General features: G+C 42.5%; 1 protein-coding gene across 10 annotated transcripts in view; it reads right to left on the reverse strand.

Moving 5' to 3' along the window:
* Positions 1–357: 357 nt before the first annotated feature.
* The window catches only part of LOC115130515 (collagen alpha-1(XXIII) chain-like), a 62,228-nt gene continuing 37,610 nt past the window's right edge, over positions 358–24,975 (reverse strand). For 2 of the 10 annotated variants that reach the window (XM_029661729.2, XM_029661734.2), the window contains 23 exons: positions 24,053–24,124; positions 22,796–22,876; positions 18,354–18,380; positions 18,157–18,183; positions 17,946–17,999; positions 16,819–16,881; positions 16,660–16,704; positions 16,120–16,197; positions 15,993–16,016; positions 13,679–13,723; positions 13,512–13,556; positions 13,230–13,301; positions 13,061–13,114; positions 12,786–12,851; positions 12,629–12,655; positions 10,657–10,716; positions 10,492–10,563; positions 10,342–10,368; positions 10,191–10,244; positions 7,003–7,089; positions 5,206–5,298; positions 3,697–3,735; positions 358–2,792 (listed from right to left, as the gene is read on the reverse strand). In XM_029661729.2, the coding sequence (XP_029517589.2) occupies positions 2,628–2,792; positions 3,697–3,735; positions 5,206–5,298; positions 7,003–7,089; positions 10,191–10,244; positions 10,342–10,368; positions 10,492–10,563; positions 10,657–10,716; positions 12,629–12,655; positions 12,786–12,851; positions 13,061–13,114; positions 13,230–13,301; positions 13,512–13,556; positions 13,679–13,723; positions 15,993–16,016; positions 16,120–16,197; positions 16,660–16,704; positions 16,819–16,881; positions 17,946–17,999; positions 18,157–18,183; positions 18,354–18,380; positions 22,796–22,876; positions 24,053–24,124 (1,377 nt within the window). In that variant the 3' untranslated portion in view covers positions 358–2,627. Of the gene's footprint in view, positions 3,310–3,696; positions 3,736–5,205; positions 5,299–7,002; positions 7,090–10,190; positions 10,245–10,341; positions 10,369–10,491; positions 10,564–10,656; positions 10,717–12,628; positions 12,656–12,785; positions 12,852–13,060; positions 13,115–13,229; positions 13,302–13,511; positions 13,557–13,678; positions 13,724–15,992; positions 16,017–16,119; positions 16,198–16,659; positions 16,705–16,818; positions 16,882–17,945; positions 18,000–18,156; positions 18,184–18,353; positions 18,381–22,795; positions 22,877–24,052; positions 24,125–24,521; positions 24,582–24,975 lie in introns of all 10 variants that reach the window. The other 8 variants (XM_029661730.2, XM_029661735.2, XM_029661740.2 and 5 more) reach the window with 7 other exon arrangements.

Genomic DNA, 24,975 nt, shown 5'->3' on the forward strand with positions numbered 1-24,975 from the left:
TAATGCATTCTGGAATTATTAGTAGGCCTAATGCAGAGGTTCTCAAACTTGGGGTCCCTTATATTGAAATGGGGTCCCTTGATTAAATAAAAAGGCAAGAAATCATTTCAAGTGGGATCCCCTATATTTTTTGGGGGTCAATTTGGGTTTGCAAGCAGATCAAGATTGTAGCCTAATGTGGCCTAATGATTGTAGTCAGAATGCATTATGGTCCTTTGCTCTGAATAACGCAGTAGGCCTACTATTCCTAATGCAAAATACATTTTCCTCTTAATTATATAACTTTATTTTTCCTACAATTTTTTAAATATGAGTGAGGATTTTTAAGAACAAATGACCGGAAGAGGTGCAAGAAGGTAACAGTATATTTTATGGAGTTTATTTCAGTCTACATGTTGAGTTGACCAGATGTAACATAATACAAAGATAAAGATGGCAGTTACAAAAATAGCTTAATTATTTTTACAACCAAATACACAACCAAATAAACAAACTCATAAAATCGACCTAATACTGTAATATTTTTGTTATAAAACACGCTAAACTGTACTGAGACATTGTGTCACCAATGGATGGCAATTATTCCTTAAAAAATGAGAAACTGAGGATATCTGCCAAAGAAATAAACCTGTAATATTGCAGAGAAACACCAGTTTGTTAAGGTAGTGTACCACACACATTGCTGCATATATCCAACATCAAAGGCCCAATGCAGACGTTTTTTTTTATATCAATATCAAATCATTTCTTGGTAACAATTCATTCCCTTACTGTAATAGATTTGAATTAAAATGGGGAGAGGTTTAAAGTCTACTTTATATTGGTCTATTAACCAATTTACCAACCTCCCGCCCATGAAAACCTGTTGAATAGAAAGGTCCTGTGTAGATTGTATTTTCAATCAGGAACTATTAGGAAATAACACTGTTAACATTTGTTCACACTTTCACAGAGACTGCACTGGGCCTTTAAATGACAGGGTTGAAGAAAACAACAAATATGATTGTGCACTACATCCCAGTTTCAAATATAACACTTTGTGAATTAAAAATACTGGAAATGATACATTAATAAAGTACAATATAATGAATTGGTTGTTTATTATATTATCCTAATAGCATAAATGTGGTATAGTGAAACCCACAAGACAAGTTACTTATATATGCCATGTGCTCTTGACATTGAAATTGAGGTGTGTGTGTGTGTGATTGTGTGTGTGTGTGTGTGTGTGTGTGTGTGTGTGTGTGATTGTGTGTGTGATTGTGTGTGTGTGTGTGTGTGTGTGTGTGTGTGTGTGTGTGTGTGTGTGTGTGTGTGTGTGTGGACCATACAGGAAGACTTGAAAAAAACAGAAACGCAGAGTGATCGAGCACCAAGTAGATAGATTTCTAAAAGAGAATTCATAAAGTTAGAAAGAGTGATCGAGCACCAAGAAGATACATCTCCAAAAGACAATCCTTAAAGTCAGAAAATAAACATGTAAATCAGAAAAAAATAAAAAAATGTCATTCATGATGTGATAATGTATAAAAAAACAAACAAGTAGGTATAGTGAAACCAACCGTCAATGATTACCTTTTTGTCAATGTAGATCAACGAGTATAACTATTTTTAAATCAATGACTTTGGGTACATTATTGTACTTCAGTCTGTGAACTCTTGTCTTATATAACTAAACTCATTGGTTAAGAAAAACAAACAATACAATTTTAAGTCAGCAGCAAGATTTCATACTGTTGTTGAGAGAACAGTATTTAATCTAAATGTCTCTTTAGCTAAGGTTAAGTGATAATACTTAAATAAAATGTGTCTTCAACACTGTACTGTCAACACTGTCAGAAAATACTGATGTGATATTTCTATTTGGCATCTGATGAATGCCATATAAAACCACAAAGTGACTTCATATTCAAATGAACTTCATATTCATCTTCATTGATGGATTACTCCATATTTGTTAATACTGCAAATGGCTCCTTCAATTCTGACGTTGAATTTAACACAGTGAACTTAGTATGCATCTGTATATTATACAAACACGTCCATGCACAGGAATGCAAATGTAACTGAACTAGATCAAAATCAAATAAAACATCACACTTGTCATCACTCCCGGTAGTGTCACCCACGCACACAAAAAGAAAAACCCATCTGCATAAAGAAACGATGCCTTGTGGCATTTTACATGGAAAGACTGTTAGAGATTGTTCTTTGCAAAGTAAATACCTCAGTAACTTATTGCCTTAGTGTGCTGGTATGGGGGAAGCTACTTTATATAATGCTGTGACTTGTGTTGATCATGCACTTTATTAAATGGAAACACTAAAGTAAAGAAGAGCAACAAATTAAATTGTCATACTTCATATCATAAAAACACTTTCATCATATCCGTCGGGTGAATCCACAGACATATATTATTGTTATTATTATTATGTAATCATAGGAAAATTCTTGCCTCTGTAGCCCAGAACCAACTGTGAGTGTGGTAAAAAACGACAACAGCCAATGGGTGGGATTCCTCTTCAGGTGAAAGTGTAAATGTAGTGTTCTGTGTCGCCCTCTACTGGTATATTTCCATAATGCAGGATCTCACTATTCTTCAGTGAACTGAATTGCACGGAACTGTTTCATGACTCTCTCAATAGAGGTTGTCTGTCCTCTTTGCTCCCATGACTGTCTGTTTCTCCCGCGTCTTCCCTCTGTCCTCCAGGCCTGCTCTCCCCTCTGGGCTGAGAGAGAGCGAGACGCTTGCGTTTGAGTTTCTGTCTCCTCCTCTCCTCGTCCTTCTCCTCCTTTATAAAACAGAGAGCGGAGAAGAGAGCACTGACCTACACTCCTCCATTGACCACACCAGGGGGTCTGTCCATCCGTGGGGTTGAGCAGGGGGGCGCGAGCACACACACTCCCATGCAAAATGAACAGCCAGGCAGCAATATGGCAGACGAGACTCCATTAGTAAGACCACTCTCCCTATCCATCTACTTTCCAGCATGTGTCTGCATGTCCGTTAGGTTTGGAGTCTGTTTGCTGCTTTATTTCTCTGTCTTGATGTTTCTCAAAGATGTCTGTGTCTCATTGACTCCATTTTACTTTATAGCCAGAGTCTATGTGTACAAAAAATATCTGTATCGATCGATATATGCGGTCTGGTTAATATTGTTGACTCAAAATAACGAACAAAAAATCTCTATATATTATATAAAACGTTCCCATAAAAAGGCAAAAAAAGAACATAAATGCGATGTAGTATTCAGTTGCAATATATACCATATCAATATGTACAGCGGCCATGCTTGATGTTAGTCATCACTGCAAGAGAAGGAGAGTAGGGATTAGTGGGGGTCACAGGTCAAGAACAACACTAATGTTAGAAAATCACTACAGCTCTATAATACATGCTTCATTCTTAATCTTATAATCACACTCATAAGATGATGATTATATAACATCCATATTATAATCATACTCACACCCCAATAACATTTATATATTGGGTTTAATACATGCTTATTGGCACAGTAAAAATAATCTAAGTTGGGCAATGAACATTGCGTTGTTCATTGTTTATTATCTTGAAGCTCTGGTTTGATAGAGAATGTCCCCTCATCACAGTGCATGTGGTTGTGAATAAATGTACTACATATTACTCAGGCAGGTATTAAGCAACCCTGGGTGTTAGAATCTACCACCATTCACCTTGTGCCAGCATCCTGGTATGGGCAGTCCATCCTGCCCCTGGGGATAAGAGAACAAGTGACAGGGATGGTCAGTGGGGCAGTTTCACGTCATGTAGGGTGAAAACACTACATTTTAGTTTAGTTTATTAGGATCCCCATTAGCTACTACACATGCAGCAGCTACTCTTCCTGGGGTCCACATAAAACATACAAATAACATGACAAAGTACAGAACAGTTATAGACAATAACATTCAATTCAATATATACTGTATATACACTGTATATATACAGCATAGGAGCAAATAATAATAATAATAACACATATAATTAAATAAGAGTTATATATTGAAAAGACACCAAGAAACAACAAAAATACTATTTACACACTGTTCATGTTCATATTCTTATATACAGTCCAATTAGATATTTAGAAAGAGGAGAGCTGCTGTGATACAATATTTTTTAAATCTGTTTTTTTTTTAAAGCTAAACTTGCTTTTTGCCTCTTATGGCAGAGCATTCCACAATGACATGGCTATAGATAACTGAGTGACACATTAAATCTGTTTATGGTTTGGGTACAGTGAAGCAACCCATAGTGGCGTATCTGGTGAGGTATGCATGTCTGTTTGAGGTGTATGCAAATAGGTGTATTGCAAGTGGTTTGGCATTTTCAACACACAAATGTTTCTTAAAAAGACTAGAAGAAAGGTAGTCCATTTCTCCTCAACCGTCAGCCATGAAAGACCATCATGCGTTGTTGATGTTAGATCTATGTGTGCAGTTAAGGCCAAGGCGTGCTGCTTTATTGTGAGGCAGCTGCAACTTTGCTAGGTCTTTCCTTGCTGCACTTGACCATATTACCGGATAGTAATCAAGAACAACTAGTACAGGTGGTGTTTGTGTAAAAAACAGACATACCTCACCCCATCTTCACAACAACTTGGTAAATATGTCCTGACCATGGTAGCTGACTATACAATGTCACACCCTTCATTGGACCACTCCATTTGAGGTTTAGGTCTAAGAGAATTCTTTGAACCAAATACAATGCTTTTGGTTTTTGGATGTGTTTAAGACCAGTTTTTATTGGTCCTTACCCATTCGAACACTGACTGTAAACCCCTTGCCAAGAGTCTCAGTGAGCTCACTGGCTGTAGGTGCTGATGTGTAGAGCGTGCAATCACCAGCATGCATAGTTATTTTAGCTTCTAAAAGCACAATACCATCCCACATGCAAGTCAGCACATTAACAACCGACAACCACACCGAGACCACAACACAACTCAGCACAATCTGTATAAGAAAAACAACACTATGGAGCTGGAATGATACTGATCTATGGATTCCTGTGACCATCCTGCCTACTGATGTAAAAAAAAAAAGAAGAAGAAGACAGAATTCAGATTGCAAACACACAATGGAATGGGACAGCGGACTAAGGGACATGGGATAGAAAAGGGAAAAAAGGCAGACACACGATGCAGGAAAGAGGTGGAAAGGTAGAAACAGGTAGAGATACTGTACCAAAGGACAGGAGGCCTCAGGGCCAGAAGGAGGAAGAGGAGGAGGAGCGGACTGTACCTCCTCATCAGAAAGTCCTTTAGTCCCACTAGAACCCTGTCAGCAAGAGCCAACCTAGTGTTACACACACTCTGAACGTACATTCGCCCCATAGACACAGAATACCATATACAGTGCCTTCAGAAAGTAGTCAAACCCCTTGACTTACTCCACATTCTGTTGTATTACAGCCTGAATTCAAAATGGATTAAAACGTACACACACTACATGATAATGACAAAGTGAAAACATATTTTTATTTAAAAAATTATACCTACTGCAACAAAAAATAAAAATGTAATACATAAATATCTCATTTTCATAAGTATTCACAACCATGAGTCAATACTTTGTAGATGCACCTTTGGCAGTGATTACATCTGTGAGTCTTTCTGGGTAAGTCTGTAAGAGCTTTCTACCTCTGGATTGTGCAACATTTGCCCACTAATCTTTTCAAAATTCTTCAAGCTCTTTCAAATTGGTTGTTGATCATTTCTAGACAACCATTTCAGGCATTGCGATAGATTTCCAAGTAGTTTTAAGTACAAACTGTAACTCGGCCACTCGGGAACATTCACTGTCTTCCTTGTAAGAAAACTCCAGCGTAGATTTGGCCTTGTGTTTTAGGTTATTATCCTGCTGAAAGTTGAATTCATCTCCCAGTGTCTGGTGGAAAACACACGAGTAGCGTACTACATTGCAACTGTTTGCCAATCCTCTAGGATTGTGCCTGTGCTTAGCTCCATTCCATTTATTTTTTATCCTAAAACTCCCCAGTCTTTAACAATTTCAAGCATACCCATAACATGATGCAGCGACCACTATGCTTGAAAACATAGAGGGTGGTACTCAGTAATGTGTTATATTGGATTTGCTTCCTTCTTTTCACTCGGTCAATTAGGTTAGTATTGTGGAGTAACTACGATGTTGTTGATCCATCCTCAGTTTTTGTCTTATCACAGCCATTACACTCTATAACTGTTTAATTGGCCTATGTTGAAATCCCTGAGCGGTTCCTTCCTCTTTACGGCAACTGAGTTAAGAAGGACAGCTGTGTCTTTGTAGTGACTGGGTGTATTGATACACCATCCAAAGTGTAATTAATAACTTTCTTTACCCATCTAGCAATAGGTTCCCTTTTTTTGTGAGGCATTGGAAAATCTCCCTGGTCTTTGTGGTTGAATCTGTGTTTAAAATTCACTGCTCGACTGACGGACCTTACAGATAATTGTATGTGTGGGGTTCAGAGATGAGGTAGTCATTCAAAAAGCATGTTAAACACTATTATTGCACACAGAGTGTGACTTGAGTGTGATTTGTTTAGCACATTTTTACTCCTGGCCTTATTTAGGCTTGCCATAACAAAGGGGTTGAATACTTAGAGACTCAAGACTTTTCAGCTTTTCATTTTTGATTAATTTGTAAAAATGTTTTAAAAAACGTAACGTTCCACTTTGACATTTTGGGGTATTGTGTGTACTGTATGCCAGTGGAGAAAATAAAATAAATCGCAATTTAATAATGCTTTTTAAATTCAGGCTGTAACACAACAACATGTGGAAAAGGTCAAGGGGTGTGATTACTGTCTGAAGGCACTGTAGTAAGAAATCATAGAAATAGAGATGGAAATGAAAAAAGTCAATAGTGAAGTATCTACAAATGTAATTACATAGAGTTGTTACATATTTGATCAAGCCTGGGTCAAAGGAGCTAAATGTCCATAGGCTCATGGACGAAAGGTCACAGTTGAGTGTGACATACCACAGGACAGGGCTGGTCCAGTCCAGGAGGACCCTGCTCCCCCTTACCGCCCTTCAGACCTCTCTTCCCCACCGTCCCCCGGTCACCCTGTAGAGAGAGAGAGAGAGAGAGAGAGAGAGAGAGAGAGAGAGAGAGAGAGAGAGAGAGGGGTCAGACATGCAGTGTTGGGGAGTAGTTCCACTAAATTAAATTCAACTAGTAATTCAACGACATGTTGCAATACCTTGGTTGAAGTTGAACTAAATTATAATCTTTGTAGTGTTTTCAGTAGTCAATCATTTTTTGTTGTTGCCTGCAATGGCGAAGGGAACTACTGGAACTAAACACTATATTTTCAACCAAAAATATAGGCTTTTCTCGCAAAACCCCCACAACATTTTTATTATATGACATTTCAGATTTAGATATGATCATTTTTCACGAGGTAGATTTCAAAGCAACTTCAGCTAACCAACTATATTTCCTTTAAGGGTAGCTTTACTGTAGCTTAACTTCTTCCAGTGTGACGTAGTTGGTGGCTTGATAAACTATATTTTCAGAGTACCTAACCCAACACTACTCTGACATGTCTACCTCGGATCAGCCTCTCAGAATAGCACTAAACATAGCAACCCAGAAAAGGACAAAAACAATTCCCATATTAACATATGTAGCCTGAGAAACAAGGTTCATAAAATGTATAACTTACGAACATCAGAAAGCATACATATTCTGTCCATCTCTGAAACACACTTAGATAATTACTTTGACGATGCAGTAGTAGCTATACATGGTTATAGAATACATTGGAGAGCTAGAAATGCAAATGGAGGAGGTGTTTGTATGTATGTCCAGAGTCATATTCCTGTTAGGCTGAGAGAAAGATCTCAAGTCAGAAGACGTAGAAGTAATATGACTACAGATTCATCTGCCTCACCTAAAATCTATTCTTGTGGGAAGGTGCTATAGAGTGCGAAAAGTCAGTATTTTGGACTATACGTGTGAAATGCTCAATAATGCATGTGATATTAACAGAGAGGTATATTTTCTGGGTGACCTAAATATTGACTGGTTGTCATCCAGCTGTCCGCTCAAAAAGAAGCTTCAAGTTGTAACACGATGCCTGCAATCTGGGTCAGGTTATCAGTCAACCTACCAGCGTATTTACAAACAGAACAGGAACTAAATCATCCACGTGTATCGATCACATCTTTACTAATGTGGCAGAAATCTGATCTAAAGCCGTATCCACACCCATTGGATGTATTGATCATGATATAATAGGCATATCTAGAAAAAAAACTAAGTTCCAAAGACTGGACCTAAAATTGTGTAAAAGCGATCATGCAAGAAGCTTTTGCAATGATTCCTATGTCGAAGATGTGAAAAATATTCGATGTGTAATGAGGAACAACCTGATGCTGCATGGACTCTATAAGGTGTCATAAACATTCCACTGAGATGCTGGCCCATGTTGGCTCCAATGCTTCCCACAGTTGTGTCCAGTTGGCTGGATGTCTTTTGGACGGTGGACCATTCTTGATACACGCGGGAAACTGTTGAGCGTGAAAAACCCAGCAGCGTTGCAGTTCTTGACACACTCAAACCGGTGCGCCTGTGCCTGTTCAAAAGCACTTAAATCTTGTGTCTACACCATCGGGCCCCATCCAGAGTGTCCAACACCACCCTGTACCATCGGGCCCCTTGCAGAGTGTCCAACACCCCCTCACCCCACTACCCCCCATGCTAACAGCACAACACCTGAATCAGAAGAGACCAACAGTCCAGCAAGACAACTATGCAGAAGTGGAATGAAGAATCAAGCACCCTGCTGCAGCTGAGCTAAACCAGTTTCTAATAGAAAGAACAATTGGTTCAAGAGAAAATAACCTAATTAATGAAATAGCATCTAATCAACAATTGCATTGTTTCAATTACCTCCACAAATCATCCGACTATTATCTTTTTTCACAACTGCCGCCAGTTTGACACCAAAACATAGACAACTAAATACATATTGACATAGTAAAAAAAACAAGTGTTAAAAAAGATATATAAAGGATATTTCATGCTGAAACTCTCATATTATCACCAAAGGTATTCACTAAGGGTGTGTTCATAAATGCACTCTGGCTATCTGCTCCAATTTCAGAGCGCTCTCGTCTGAGTATGCCAGAGTGCAGAATAACTGATGAATTCACAAACGCTGAATGCTCAACACCTGTTGAATATGGCCAGTGTCAGTAAACATTGCCAGCAGCACAGTTACAGGCACCAATGCTCTGGATAACATGAAAACATCCTAACCAGGTCTGCTAGGGTGAGAAAAATGGTCAGAGTGAGGTGTTCTCTCATTTGTGTCTGGAAGTAGCAAGCAAGCTAGCCAATGCTATCCAGTTAGCTTGGGTGCTTGACTGCCGTTGTGAGGTCAGAACGCTCGGATCAACCCTACTCATCAGCCAGTGTGCGCCCTGAACACCCCGAGAGTACACTAAGCGCGCTCTGGCACTCCAGATTGAATTTACGGACACACCCTAAATTGACGGTTTGTATTTAGCATAATGTTTAGTAGCTTTGTCATTTCTTATTTACAATCAATTCATATTTCATATATTTTACATGTGATGGGGCCAGAAAGAGGAACAGAGTAATTACAGACTCCTCTGATAATCTGAAGTACCCAAAAGGGCCATTAGATGTCTTGTGACAGATTACATAAAATCTTTGAAAAATAAATGGTTGTTTATTGGTACTTTGGGGCTTTGACCCCAGATGGGGAGGGCGAATGATGTAGACTAGCATAGTGGTTGTCACATCACAGAGACTTCAAATACTGATGAGGGAAAACGGGATTTCGAACGCTCATCATGCAGGTTTCACGTGGTGTATTTTGGTGGTCATATTTAGAACTACAACTCACCCCAGTGTATTTACAACTACAGCACCCTACAGCACGCCTGTGTACTTATGGTTCATCACCAAGTAGTCGCTGTAGTAACAGTGACCGTACAATAACCATTACAACCATCTCAGATCTTTAACCAATGTTTAATGGAATGAACATGTCTTGGCTAACCCACCAACTTTAAATTGGCGAGACCTGCTTCAATGGTGGCAGGTAAGCATACAGGTGCAGCAACACTGATTGTGATATGTATGCATAATAGCAGAACTGTGGGCTAGAGAAGGGAAGAACATGCTCCTCCCACCTTGTCTCCTCTGTCTCCCCGGTCTCCCTTCTCTCCAATCAGGCCTGGGAAACCCTGTAGAGGGAGGAACAGGTTAGTGTGGGCTGCAGTGAAATCCCCAGTGTCATATAGTCTGGTAGGTCAAAGTTCAAAAACACTATTTCATACTTACATCCATTCCAGGCTCCCCAGACTTGCCCTGTCAACACACACATTATTGAATGCATCAGTACCACCATGACCAAGACCATGGAAAACCATGACATGCAATGATCGTAAGCCTAATATGCTAAGGTGATTTGATAATGAGGGCGTCACCCACCTTCTCTCCTTTGGTCCCTGGGAGACCCACCAATCCTGTGGAGCCGGGGGGACCCTGAGGGCCATCAACACCCTGGGGAGGACAGAAACGTTAGATATCATCACTATCATCATCACCATCATCAGTAGCTACAACTCATAATTATTCTTCTACAGTATCACTCACCCTCAGTCCAGCAGGTCCAATGTCTCCCTTCTCCCCTTTAGCTTTGTCTCCAGGCTCTCCCTGCATGGGAACACATTATACTCAGTACACTCTACAACACTCAACAGATTATCTATCTAGTTGCCTAGTCATTTTATCTCTACCTATATGTCCATATCTACCTCAATTACCCTGTACCCCTGCACATAGACTCGGTGTAGCCAAGTTATCATTACTCATTGTGTGTTTATTTAACTTTTTTTTCTCTCTGCATTGTTGGGAAAGGTCTGTAAGTACAGTGGCTTGTGAAAGTATTCACTCCCCTTGGCATTTTTCCTATTTGGTTGCCTTTGGGGGATTTGTATAATTTGATTTACACAACATGCATACCACTTTGAAGATGCATTTTATTTATTTATTGTGAAACAAACAAGAAGTAAGACAAAAAAGAGAAAACTTGTGCCTGCATAACTATTCACCCCCCCCCCAAAGTCAATACTTTGTCGGGGCACCTTTTACAGCAATTACAGCTGCATGTCTCTTGGGGTATGTCTCTATAAGCTTGGCACATCTAGCCAATGGGATTTTCCCCATTCTTCAAGGCAAAACTGCCCCAGCTCCTTCAAGTTGGATGGGTTTCGCTGTTGTACAGTAATCTTTAAATCATACCACAGATTCTCAATTGGATTGAGGTCTGGGCTTGGACTAGGCCATTCCAAGAAATGTAAATGTTTCCCCTTAAACCACTCAAGTGTTGCTTTAGCAGTATGCTTAGGGTCATTGTCCTGCTGGAAGGTGAACCTCTGTCCCAGTCTCAAATCTCTGGAAGACTGAAACAGGTTTCTCTCAAGAATTTCCCTGTATTTAGTGCCATCCATAATTTTTTCAATTATAGACAGTTTCCCAGTCCCTACTGATGAATGACATCCCCACAGCATGATGCTGCCACCACCATGATTCACTGTGGGGATGGTGTCTCTGGGTGATGAGAGGTGTTGGGTTTGCACCAGACATAATATTTTCCTTGATGGCCAAAAAGTAAATTTTAGTCTCATCTGACCAGAGTACATTCATCCATACGTTTGGGTGTCTCCCATATTCCTTTTGGCGAACACCAAACGTGTTTGCTTATTTTTTTTCTTTAAGCAATGACTTTTCTCTGGCCACTCTTCCATAAAGCCCAGCTCTGTGGAGTGTATGGCTTAAAGTGGTCCTATGAACAGATACTCCAATCTTTGCAGCTCCTTCAGGGTTATCTTTGGCCTCTTTGTTGCCTCTCTGATTAATGCCCTCCTTGCCTCATCTGTGAGTTTTGGTGGGCGGCCCTCTCTTGGCAGGTTTGTTGTGGTGCCATATTCTTTCCATTTTTTTAATAAGGGATTTAATGGTGCTCTGTGGGATGTTCAAAGTTTCTGATCTTTTTTTATAACCCAAACCTGATTTGTACTTCTCCACAACTTTGTCCCTGACCTGTTTGGAGATCTCCTTGGTCTTCATGGTGCCGCTTGCATGATGGTGTCCCTCACTTAGTGGTGTTTCAGACTCTGGGGCCTTTCAGAACAGGTATACTGAGATCATGTGACAGATCATGTGACACTTAGATTACACACAGGTGGACTTTATTGAACTTTTGAAGGTAATTGGTTGCACCCGATCTTATTTAGAGGCTTCATACCAAAGGGGCTGAATATATATGCACACACCACTTTTCTGTTTTTTATTTTTTAGAATTTTTTGAAACAAGTTATTTTTTAAATTTCACTTCACCAATTTTGATTTTTTTTTGTATGTCCATTACATGAAATCCAAATAAAAATCCATTTAAATTACAGGTTGTAATGCAACAAAATAGGAAAAATGCCAAGGGGGATGAATACTTTTGCAAGGCACTGTAAGCATTCCACTGTTAGTCTACACCTGTTGTTTACGAAGCACGTGACAAATACAATGTGAAGACAGACATCACTGTACCTCTATGGCATTCTAGTCTTACCTTAGGGCCAGGCGTTCCATGATGACCCTGGAACACACAAAGATATCATTTCATGTCAGTCTTAAGTATCTGAAATGATTCAGCCACATCATATTGGGGAACAGAGGGGTGAAACTCTTTAGGTGACACAAAGACACTCTCGTATAGTGACACTCACCATGTACCCTGTAGGTCCAGGGGGTCCCGGGGGGCCAGGAGGGCCTGGCTGAGAAATCATCTGAACCTGAATAACAGAACAACAAACACATTAAAGATGATGAACATATCAATGGTTGTATCTCCAATGGTGTCCTTTGAGATACAGACCATATGTAATTCAACTGTCTGCCAAGCTATGCTCCACATGAAGCAGTGTTCAATGCCAATATGATACAGATTCAATGACAACTATTGAGTGTGTGAATACCGTATACACCCGTGTGCTTTACTTACCAGGTTATCTTCCAGCCTGGAGTCTCCCTTGTCCCCCTTCTGTCCATCCTTCCCCTGAGACAGACAGAGAGGGGGGGATTTAAATCTCTTTGCAGTAGGCTACTCGACAATATGTATTACACCTCTGATGAAAGGGGTTATTACTTTGGATTCCCGTCTGTCTACTTACCCCTGGCCCAGAGAGACCCATCTCTCCTTTCTCTCCTTTCTCTCCAATCGACCCCGTCTCCCCCATATCTCCCTTCGAACCGTAAAGAGGAGAGAAGGTTAGAGGTCAAAGGGTGAGAGGTGAGAGATTCAGGACAACTCTGATTAATCATGTGCATTATCATTCCAGGTAATAAGTGATTTCAATATATAAATGTGCAACATTTCTAAACATTGGAGTGACATAGTGATTCAACGTGGGTTATTAAAAAAAAAAGTCAAAGGGACATTAGAGTGTCTGTACCTTCTCCCCATCTAGTCCAGATGTCCCAGGCAAGCCTAGCTCTCCCTGGAGTAGTGAGGAAAAGACACAAGTTCCAACTGACAATTTACCTTCAAAGAGTATTGACTTCCATTGATTCAGACACAATGGATAGAAGAGATGGCATGTGTATATAAATAAGACCCTACCTTTCCTCCTGGGGGTCCTGGGGGCCCCGGTAAACCTGGTGGGCCCTAGGAAGGGACAGACAGACAGAGAGGTTACACAAAATACAAAACATCAGCCAGGCAAGTCGATCTGTCTCAGTAGTCTGTTAGTAGAATTACAATCAAATCCATGGATAAATCTACGTATATCCAATTCCATCACTCTTCATCAGGCAGTGATGGTTTGTGATTGTTTGTTGAGTAGGTCCGCTCAGACAAGCATACTAACTCAGAGTCAGTGGATTATGTGTGTATTATCCTTAGAGCAATTGTGGGATTCAAGACGCCAGTGTAGGGCAAAAACAGAAAAACATTGTGGATGGATGGTGGATTTCACAATACAACACTCTCAGTAAACTAACGGATCATTATTCTCTGATGAGGACCAGCTTTGCTATGGATGCTTTGGTGCAAATCGGCAATAAAATTGATCTATTGGGTCAGGTTATGCGGTTGGCTGAACACAATGCCTTGGCATCATGTCACACGACATGGCTGGTTTATTATTAACCCGGGGTTGAACTCTCAGAGAAGGACTCTGGAGTCTTGAGCAAACAATAGGAAAGTGGATCAAGTCCAGCAAGGAGCTGGGGATGGCGAACGCACGCACGCACACACACACACACACACACACACACACACACACACACACACACACACACACACACACACACACACACACACACACACACACACACACACACACACACACACACACACACACACCATAGCAAAGACCTCCAGCACCCACCAGCAGTAAACCTAAAAGAGGATACAGCCCTATTGACCTAGCCAGAGCTATTACCATAGCATCCATAGCATCCTAACCTCTTCTAACCACACAGTTAATGGGGCAGGATGGAGTCAACCTCTCAGGGCAGGAGAATGGAAGCCTGGACTCAGACAGACATTTTCTCAGTGCAGCATGGACGGTTCCTGGGTTAGGGCTGAGAAGGCTGACCCTAGGACTTAGTTGCTAATTCATGGTTCTATTTCTGCATGCTGTATGTGAGGGACATGGAGCCATTGTGCCTCCGGTGGTGGTGCTTCGCCACAAAGCAGAGGCAGTGTGTGTGACCTCTTGAAGCAATAAAAGATGGAAATCCGATTAATTCCCAGAGGTGTATAATACATGTTGATTTCTCCATCCCCTCTCTTCCAGGTTTTTGTTTTGTGCTCTGGCAAAACTATGGCAACGGAAAGGGTTTACAAACAACTATTGTTCCAAGTTACTCCATCTTCTGAAACGATGGCCACCCACACGGATACTTTGAAAGCTGTAAAAACAAATGAATGAATTCTGAAGCACCAATTGCATCACCCAAATGTGGATGGAATCAATATGGCCCATCACGAAGCGAGTGAAATGATTCAAAACGGATTTGGGTTGGGTAAGAGTTCACCAGTATGTAAACTAATGTAGATAGGCTTCAGAACACTGATGAGATCTCAAGTCTATGTTGTGACCAGCTCATGTGTAACTCAGTCATGTCTCAAGCATAGCATGCACGGGCCTACTCTAAACCTGGGGACCCCATGTAGATAGTGTTTTTGAATCCGAAAGCACACGCCAGTGAAGAGATAGGGATCTCTTATTAGCATGTAGCATGGGGCCCAGCACGAAGAGAAGATGTTTGTGCCTAGACTGTGAAATGAGTTAAAAGATCTCCCTCTCTCTTTACTATGTGTCCCGACTGGATTGAGCAAGAAAAAAAAATCGCAAATAGGATATTATATCATTCTAGTTCTTTCAAGCCAAGCAACATCACAGATCACACCGCCACACAGCAGGGTTAACTTCAAGCCGCATATCATGTGAGGCAACAATAACACAGTATGGAAAAAGTACATTTCAAAAGTGAAATGAATGATGTTTTGATTCTGCATGATTGAGAATGTCACTCCAGGCTATGTAATATCAGAGGCTGTGTTCCAGCTGTTAGGTATTTATAGTAGCTTGCTGTTGCATCCTGTATATATATATGTATGAGAGGACAGTGGCTGGTTGCAGGAAACTTTGGTTTTATGTCTCTGGTTAGTTGCTGGTTGTGGGTGATGGAGTAGTGATACTGTATCTAATGTGTCTGATGTCAGGGCTGTGGGACAGAGTGTCCTCCTTACACAAACACTCAGGGGTTGTTCACTCGGGTCTTAGAAGCTACATGTGTACACAGGCACCCGTGTGTATGCTCACGTGTATGAGTGTATGCGCCTATGTCTATGCATTAGTGTGTGTGAGAACACACTGACTACACAGACCACATCTACAAAGCCGTGATGTGTGACAGTGGTTTACCCCGACACTGATGGTCTGGATGGCCTGTCAGGAAGGAAGAGCAGCGTGTTAAGTCTGTCGGGATAACTCTATGATACTCTATGGGCCTTCAAACACATTGTCTACGTCTCTGACTGGGTGGTCTCACCTGGAAGGCTTCTAGTAGCTTCCCATTGAAGTTAATGACCTCAGTAGAGCCAGGAACCCCCTTTTCACCAGGATAACCCTAAGAGAAGTGGAGAAGAAAAGAGAGAGAGAATGAGAGAGAGTCATCGAGGGAAAGAGAAAGAGAGAGATGGAGAGAGATATATTAAGAAAGAGATAGAGAGAGAGATATTGAGAAAGAGATAGATAGAGATATTGAGAAAGAGGTAAATATATTGAGAAAAAGATAGAGAGATATTGAGAGACATAGATATTGATAAAGAGATAAAGAGATAGATATTGAGAAAGAGATAAAGATATTGAGAAAGAGATAGAGCGATAGATATTGAGAAAGAGATAGCGAGAAAGAGAGACATTGAGAAAGATATATATATATATATATATATATATATATATATATATATATAGAGAGAGATTCAGATGCTCATGAGCATCAAATAATCACACAAAAAAGTACATAAAAAGGTAGCCTCAGACAACTGTGAACATGATCTTTGGTGGTGATTAGGCTGTGTACACATACCAAGTCTCCCTGGGTGCCTTGCTCTCCAATATCTCCTTTGTCTCCCTACAAAATACACGCAAACACAAACAGTTGAACAAAAGCCTTTGAATTGGCTGTGTCCATATAGGAGAAACAACCTCTCATGTATTAGTGTGGAGGCGACAGGATATGTCTCACCTTAAACCCTGGGAGTCCGTCCATGCCCCTCTCCCCCTTCTCTCCCAGCAAACCAGCCTCCCCCTGTTACACACAGAAAGAAAACACATAGCTTAGGCGTAGGTAAGTCACTTTACAATGATGTGTTCAGTACAATATCATTAAAAAGAACTGTAGGCCTGCTATAGTCGGTCAGTTCCATCTATGGTGGTATAGCTGGAAGGAGGAAGTGGTGAAAAACAACACCAGAGGAACAGAGAGGGATTAACACCATACAACAGGCCTGTGTTACAGACTGTAGAAAGGCCAGCAGGCCTTCTTCTATTCCTGGCCATAGCAGTTTGAGCTGGAGCTGAGCAGTTCTTCCAGAATAAAAACTTCAGTAACCACAAACAGCAGCTCACTTCAACTCACTCCCAGACAGCGCATACACACACCACGCACGCACGCACGCATACACACACAGACGCACACACACGCACGCATACACACACCACGCACGCACGCACGCATACACACACAGACACACACACACGCACGCATACGCACACACACACGCACGCATACACACACAGACAACACACACGCACGCATACACACACAGACACACACTCGCACGCATACACACACAGACTGAAGCTGATAGAGAGGCAGTCAGTGCCGAGTGCCTGGCATCTGTAGTCTCTGGAGTCTTTTAAAAAGCCCATGACATCACTGCAACAGAGGAGTGTTTAGCACTGGCTAGAGGCCTAACTCGGTGGAGAGGGAGAGATGGGGAGAGAAAGAGAGAGCGCAATGAGGGTACAAATGAAAGCGAAAGCAATGTGTTTGATGTCTCGATCCATGCCACCCAAGACCTGTTTAGAGTGATAAGCTCCAGACAGAAACAAGTGAAGAAAGAGGAATGAAAGGGATAGATATGAGAGGCAGGGACGGCCAGAGAGAGAGAGAGAGAGAGAGAGAGAGAGAGAGAGAGAGAGAGAGAGAGAGAGAGAGAGAGAGAGGGAATAAAACACAGTCTGACTTAGAGATGAAAAAAAGAAGAGAAGGAGGTTTAGGCGTAGGAGAAACTGAGCGTGATCATGTAATAAGCAGCTAATAGTGTTAGCAATGGCTAACTCCTTAATTAGCGTTAGCATCATCTTCACCTTTGACCCTGGGGGTCCCTGTGGCCCTGGGTATCCTGGCTCGCCATTTTCACCCTGAGAGTGCACAAGGGGTCAACAAAGGTAACCACACAACACAAACTTGTACCCTATTGTATGCATCCGGCCAGATATACTGTGAACTCCATGCACATCGAGTGTACATTTATAGTGTATTTTGTGGTATGTGTACGGACATAGAGGCATGACTTACCGGCTTTCCAGGTACACCTGCTTGTCCCTGTGAATGACAAAGAGATGTAGTTGGCGCATAATCTCTCTACTCGCCTGCACGTGCTAGTGCTCAAACCGAAATAGCACGTCTCTAGCTGCGGTACCATGTCATGTGCTCTTGTGCTAGTAAAACTGTCAAAACACAAAGAAACACAAACATTTGGATAACAGACTCACCTCCACACCATCGAGACCAGGGAAACCCTGTGGAGAACCAAGCAGAAAGTCACACATCCAGGTCTCCATTAGACATTGTGCATTCTGAGGAGTAGCCACAGGAGGTCAGTGTTTTATCATCCCATATAGAGTCTTGGTTGTGTGCCTGCTATCATGTCAAGCATTTCCAGCTGTTTTTGGCTCAATCCTCCAATGCTGGAGGACATGTACCTCTGCTCACAATGAACCACATGTGTGAGACATGTTTTGTATGTCCAGCTGTTTTTGGCTCAATCTTCCTATGCTGGAGGACATGTACCTCTGCTCACAATGAACCACGTGTGTGAAGACATGTATATGGCTTTGGGCATACATAACCCCTCATTCCCTTTTCTATAAGAAGACATTCTATGACCTCATCTACACAGTCAGGTACCATACACAAACAAACACAGAGCATCTTCCCTTTCAAACGTCTTGGCTGGAATCCAATGGTGATCAGAATGAATCCACCAAATGCAACTTTTGACTGTGTGTGTGTGTGTTTGGTTTTACTATCCTTGTGTGGACCAGAAGTCCTCACAGGGATAATAGAACAAGGACATTTTGCCCATCCCCACAAGGGAAAAGGCTATTTTAAGCTTAGGGTTCAGGTTTAGGGTTAGAATTAGGGTTACGGGTTAAGTTTTGGGGTCAGGTGTTAGGGTTTCAAATCGAATCAAATCAAATCTTATTTGTCACATGCGCCGAATACATCCCTTACACCGAAATGCTTACTTACAAGCCCTTAACCAACAATGCAGTTTTAAGAAAGATAAGTGTGAAATGAAAAAATAGATAAGTTAAAAATCTAATTAAAAATAATTAAAGAGCAGCAGTAAAATAACAGTAGCGAGGCTATATACAGGGGGTACTGGTACAGAGTCAATGTGTGGGAACACAGGTTAGTCAAGGTAATTGAGGTAATATGTACATGTAGGTAGAGTTAAAGTGACTATGCATAGATAATAAACAGAGAGTAGCACCAGTGTAAAAGAGGGGGAAGGGGTACAATGCAAATAGTCTGGGTAGCTATTTGATTGGCTGTTCAGGAGTCTTATGGCTTGGTGGTAGAAGCTGTTAAGAAGCCTTCTGGAACTAGACTTGGCACTCCAGTACTGCTTGCCATGTGGTAGCAGAGAGAACAGTCTATGACTAGATTGGCTGGAGCCTTTGACAATTTTTAGGGCCTTCCACTGACACCACCTGGTATAGAGGTCCTGGATGGCAGGAAGCTTGGCCCCAGTGATGTACTGGGTCATACGCACTACCCTCTGTAGTGCCTTGCGGTCGGAAGCCGAGCAGTTCCCATACCAGGCAGTGATGCAACATGCTCTCGATGGTGCAGCTGTAGAACTTTTTGAGGATCTGAGGACCCATACCAAATATTTTCAGTCTCCTACTTTGTCGTGCCCTCTTCACTACTGTTTTGGTGTGTTTGGACCATGATAGTTTGTTGGTGATCTGGACACCAAGGAACTTGAAACTCTCAACCTGCTCCACTAAATCCCCATCGATGTGAATGGGGCGTGCTCGGTCCTCCTTTTCCTATAGTCCACAATCATCTCCTTTGTCTTGATCACGTTGAGGGAGAGGTTGTTATCCTGGCACCACACGGCCAGGTCTCTGACTTCCTCCCTATAGGCTGTCTCATCGTTGTCGGTGATCAGGCCTACCACTGTTGTGTTGTCGGCAAACTTAATGATAGTGTTGAAGTCGTGCCTTGCCATGCAGTCATGAATGAACTGGGAGTATAGGAGGGGACTGAGCATGCACCCACGAGGGGCCCCCATATTGAGGATCAGCATGGCAGATTTGTTGTTACCTACCCTTAACACCTGGGGGCGCCCCGTCAAGAAGTCCAGGATCCAGTTGCAGAGGGAGGTGTTTAGTCCCAGGGTCCTTAGCTTAGTGATGATCTTTGAGGGCACTATGGTATTGAACGCTGAGCTGTAGTCAATGAATAGCATTCTCACGTAGGTGTTCCTTTTGTGTAGGTGGGAAATAGCAGTGTGGAGTGCAGTAGCAATTGCATCATTGGTGGATCTGTTGAGGCGGTATGCAAATTGGAGTGGGTCTAGGGTTTCTGGGATAGTGGTGTTGATGTGAGCCATGACCAGCCTTTTTAAAGCACTTAAAGTGCTACGGGTCAGTAGTCATTTAGCAGGTTACCTTCGTGTTCTTGGGTACAAGGACTATGGTGGTCTGCTTGAAACATGTTGGTATTACAGACTCAGTCAGGGACAGATTGAAAATGTCAGTGAAGACACTTGCCAGTTGGTCAGTGCATGCTCGGAGTACACATCCTGGTAATCCGTCTGGCCCTGCGGCCTTGTTGACCTGTTTAAAGGTCTTACTCACATCGGCTAGGGAGAGCGTGATCTCTAAGGTTGTGATCACACAGAGCTGATGCTCACATTCGTGTTGCTTGCCTCGAAGCGAGCATGAAGTAATTTAGCTCGTCTGGCAGGCTCGTGTCACTGGTTGCGCTTCCTTTGTAGGTTTTAAGGGTTAGGGATTTGTGGTTATGGTTATGGTTAAGGTTAGCGTTAGGTTAAGGGTTAGCTTTAGGGTTAGGGTTAGGGTTAGGGAAAATATGATTTTGAATGGGAATCCATTTTTTGGTCCCCACAAGGATAGTAAAACAAACGTGTGTGTGCTTGTGTGTGTGTCCCAGGTGGATGAATGGTATGCTTGGTGTAGAACCATGCGTGTTGAAATAATCCATGGAGAGGCCAGGCCTGGAGAGATGTTCCGTGTACGTAGCCCCTCATACAGACAGACAGAGCTTTGTCTCTTAGGCACGTTGTCTGTTTATCGACACACTCAAGCACCTACTGCTCTACAGTAACAAATATTATTAGGAATGTGAAGTTACGCTAACTCTCTCCTCATATATCCCATATCTCATATTTTCTCCATTGCCTACTTGAGAACAGGGGTGTATTCCATCTGGCTTCCTTATCCACTCTAAACGTATGGGTGCAGGCATGTACGCACACCGCCCCACACACTCTCCCCTCACCCTTCACCTTTGGACCGTTATCGTTTTCTTGTGCCCCTCTCACCCATAACTCTTCTCTTCTTTCCACTCCTGTCTCTTATCTTTCGATGCCACTGGGCAATCTTTTCTCAAGTCCTCTGAACCCCCTCTCCTTTTGCCCTCCTTCTCTTATTATCCGATGCCACAGAACAGCCTATGTGCTTTCTCTCTGCCCCCCCCACTCTTCCTCTCTCGCTCGCTCGCTCTCCCTCTCTCTCCCTCCCTCTCTCTCTTTCTCTCGCTCTCCCTGTCTCAGTAACGAGGAGGGTTTGAGGTCATTCACTAGGGAGAAAGAACAGAACAACAGATCCACTCTTCCTTCCTCTGCTTCTCTCACTCATACATCTGTCTCGGGGCTAGCAGCCTCCACGTTGCTTTGTTTTGTTGTTTTCTGCTCTGCAACGGGACTATGTTAAATAAAAGGACAAGCAATTTGTTTACACCCTCGTTTATGACTCAAGTCTGTTTTCTTTTGTCCGTCTCTGCACTTTGCAGCCAGTCCTCCTCGTGCCACCGTCTAACCGACATTTTTCATCACAGTCCAGCTTTGACACCATGCCAACTGCCAATATGGGTAACAGTGCATTCGTTTGTGATCTTGGATAAACACAAATGACCTAAACCCCCTACCCCGGCTCCTCGTCCCACTGATCTCCAACCACAGTTTGAGGCAGTGGCTCCAGATGAAATATCCCCAGGCGGGTTTAAAGTTAATCTAGAGAAACAGTGGCGGCCCAAGGCTAAAGATCTATTGTTCGGTGAGGCAGTAATACTGTGGGTGAACCCAGAGAGAGTGCCATATCTGTTACAGGGGCACAGAGTGATAGAGCTGGGGTAGGGCCGACTGGTGGGAGACTAGGTCTAGCTGGATCACTTTGTGGCCTTCTATTACAGGAACCAGATGAGGTTTATTTTGGGCTGTTTTAAGTAAGCCGCAGCTCGCTGGCAGCCACAGTAGGCTCTGTCGACGTGGGTTCACTGCACTCTTATTACACCCTTTCCCCTCACCATCCTGTCACTGTCTCTCACTGTCTCTCACTGTCACGCCCATGTGGTCAACACGACCAGGTCAACACTATTGTGGTCAACAGCTACTGATGACAGGTGTTGGAAACTCAGAAACTCAGTGGCGGTAACCTAGTTCTCCATCATCAGCTGCATGGAACTAAGAGAGGACACAGTATTGGTAAATGGAGGGAGAGAGAGAGAGAGAGAGAAAGAGAGCGAGGGGGAATAAGGGAGGAGAAAGTGACGGAGACAATGGGAAATGATGTGTGTGTGTGTGCGCGTGGTGTGTGTGCGTGCATATGGGTTACATTTGTCTATTCTACCTTTACCTGTATGTGTGTGTTTATATGTGTGTGTAAGGTAATGCTGATACCTGTTCTCCAGCGGGGCCGCGGGGCCCGTCCTTGCCTGTGTTCCCAGGAGGGCCTCTGGGGCCCGGGGACCCTTGGTCACCCTGCAGGACGACAACAAAGGGATAAGAGAGGGAAATCATGGTAGAAGAAATTAGAAAAGATGGTTACACACACACACACACAAAAATGTTTTGTTTTTCTCTCCAGAATGGTAAATACATTATTTACCACATGACATACACAAACTCACCCAAACGTGCACATGTAAACTCTCCCAGGCACGAGATGTGTTAACTAAGTATTAAACACAACATTAACTGAAGTGTGAAATGAAGTGTTTAATTGAATTGCTCTAGCCAAAATGAACCACAACACATGAAAGGGTATTTTACCAATGGAATTACAATTTACAAGGCAAAAACGTCCTTCCTCGCCAGTTCAGAATTTCCCTTAACCCACTTAGCGCTACATCCCACTTAGGCATCTCCTTAGTGACTTGCCTAGTTAAATATAGGTCAAATAAAATACAAATAAATGACCACACCAGTATTTTCACACCGTGGTGAAGTAATCTATTCTAACGGTTAAAGTAAACCCTTTTCATGTTAATGTTTCCCTGCTCGGTTCTTGTATAACTAAATCCATTCCATTAAACCAGAGTCTTCTCATGGTATTCACATGGATATTCCCAGCATTCTCAATCACAGACATAATGTATGTGCTGGTCTGGGCCTGTGTGTTGTGGTGAGATGTGTGAGACAAGGGCCTTTTCATTTAGACTGATTCTATCAAGGTCTTCATCCACCAGACTCTAGGCCCGTTTCCCTGTGTAGATGATTAACATAGTTCTGGAAGGCAGAGGACTCCACCAACAAAGCTGTTCTATTCCCAATATAATGAAAAGCACACAATCCTAAACCCGCTCTAACATGTGGCCCTGTAGTTTTCCTGATATGTTTTCTATTGGTTTTGTCATGTTACGAAATAGGCACCATAGAAACACCACACGCACGCACACACGCACACACGCACACACGCGCATGCACGCACGCACGCACGCACATACACACGCACATTAAACAGAACACAGCACATGTGCATGAGGAGATAAATGAACTGAGAGAAAGCAGCAGAGAGATGACAACAGAGAGAGAGAGAGCGATACAATGAAGAAAAGGGTGAGAGACATGATATCAAGCAGTGAATAAGAGATATCAACCAGCAGTGAACGGGTTAAAGGTGGTTAGAGGTGCACACATGCCTTAGTGGAGGTGTACCTTCATCAAGCGTCTCTGAAAGTTGGACTGGTCACCAGACATAAAGCCGTGGTCATAGCGGGGAAAGACCATCTGAACCAGGAGAACAGAGGAGGAGGAAGAGAGAGAAAAAAGGAAGAGTAGAGATGGAGGGAAGCACAGAGAGGGTGCAGAGCAGAAGATGGAAAGAGAAAGTGACAGAGAGGTGGATAGAGAAAGAGAGATAGAGGGAAAGGAAACAGAAAGAAAGAAATACCAAGAAATCAGTGGTTAAATAAGTCGGGGACCGATTTCAGGCTGAAGTCTCCCTCCATTCTCCAAGGAGAGACAGAGTGAGGTGCTGAGAAGTGAGAGATAAGAGGTCAGGGTTGATAGGTCAGAGTTGAGAGGTCAAAGGTGACCCAGCAACTGTTGTCCAGCGGAGAGAGACAGGCAGGTCAGCAGAGGCCTGCTGGGAGAACAAGGCTACGGAGGGGCACGAGGGACAAACCTTAACGGTGAGGATCTGATTACTGTGCAGACCTGCGTATGAGTTGTGGGAAGGAGGGCCCTGGGGGAGGAGGGGGGAGGAGAGGGGAGAAACACAGAGGAGGGTGAGTCACCTGTCGGAGGAAAGGTGGAGCACCATGTGGCTAAGGCAAATGTTCAGCAGGTGTGTGACAATCCATTCGCCACATGGGTGTCTATAATGTTAAAATGTAGAAGGATTGATCTGTATACTACCGGTACTCATATCTCTTCATACCCAGTTAGACATAGCTGTAGAGTACACTAAATAGTCATCAAATAGCACCAACTATAAATAATCATGTATAGTCGGGGCTTGGACCTTTCTATAATCTATCCACTCCCCAAGAAATCCATATGTAAGTATATGTGAACCAGTCTGTACCTATTTGCTGTATATGTCCCTTTCTTTCTTTGTAAACCAATATATGTGTGAC

Source organism: Oncorhynchus nerka, linkage group LG6 (assembly GCF_034236695.1).
Source record: "Oncorhynchus nerka isolate Pitt River linkage group LG6, Oner_Uvic_2.0, whole genome shotgun sequence".
In the NCBI taxonomy this organism is placed as follows: Eukaryota; Metazoa; Chordata; class Actinopteri; order Salmoniformes; family Salmonidae; genus Oncorhynchus; species Oncorhynchus nerka.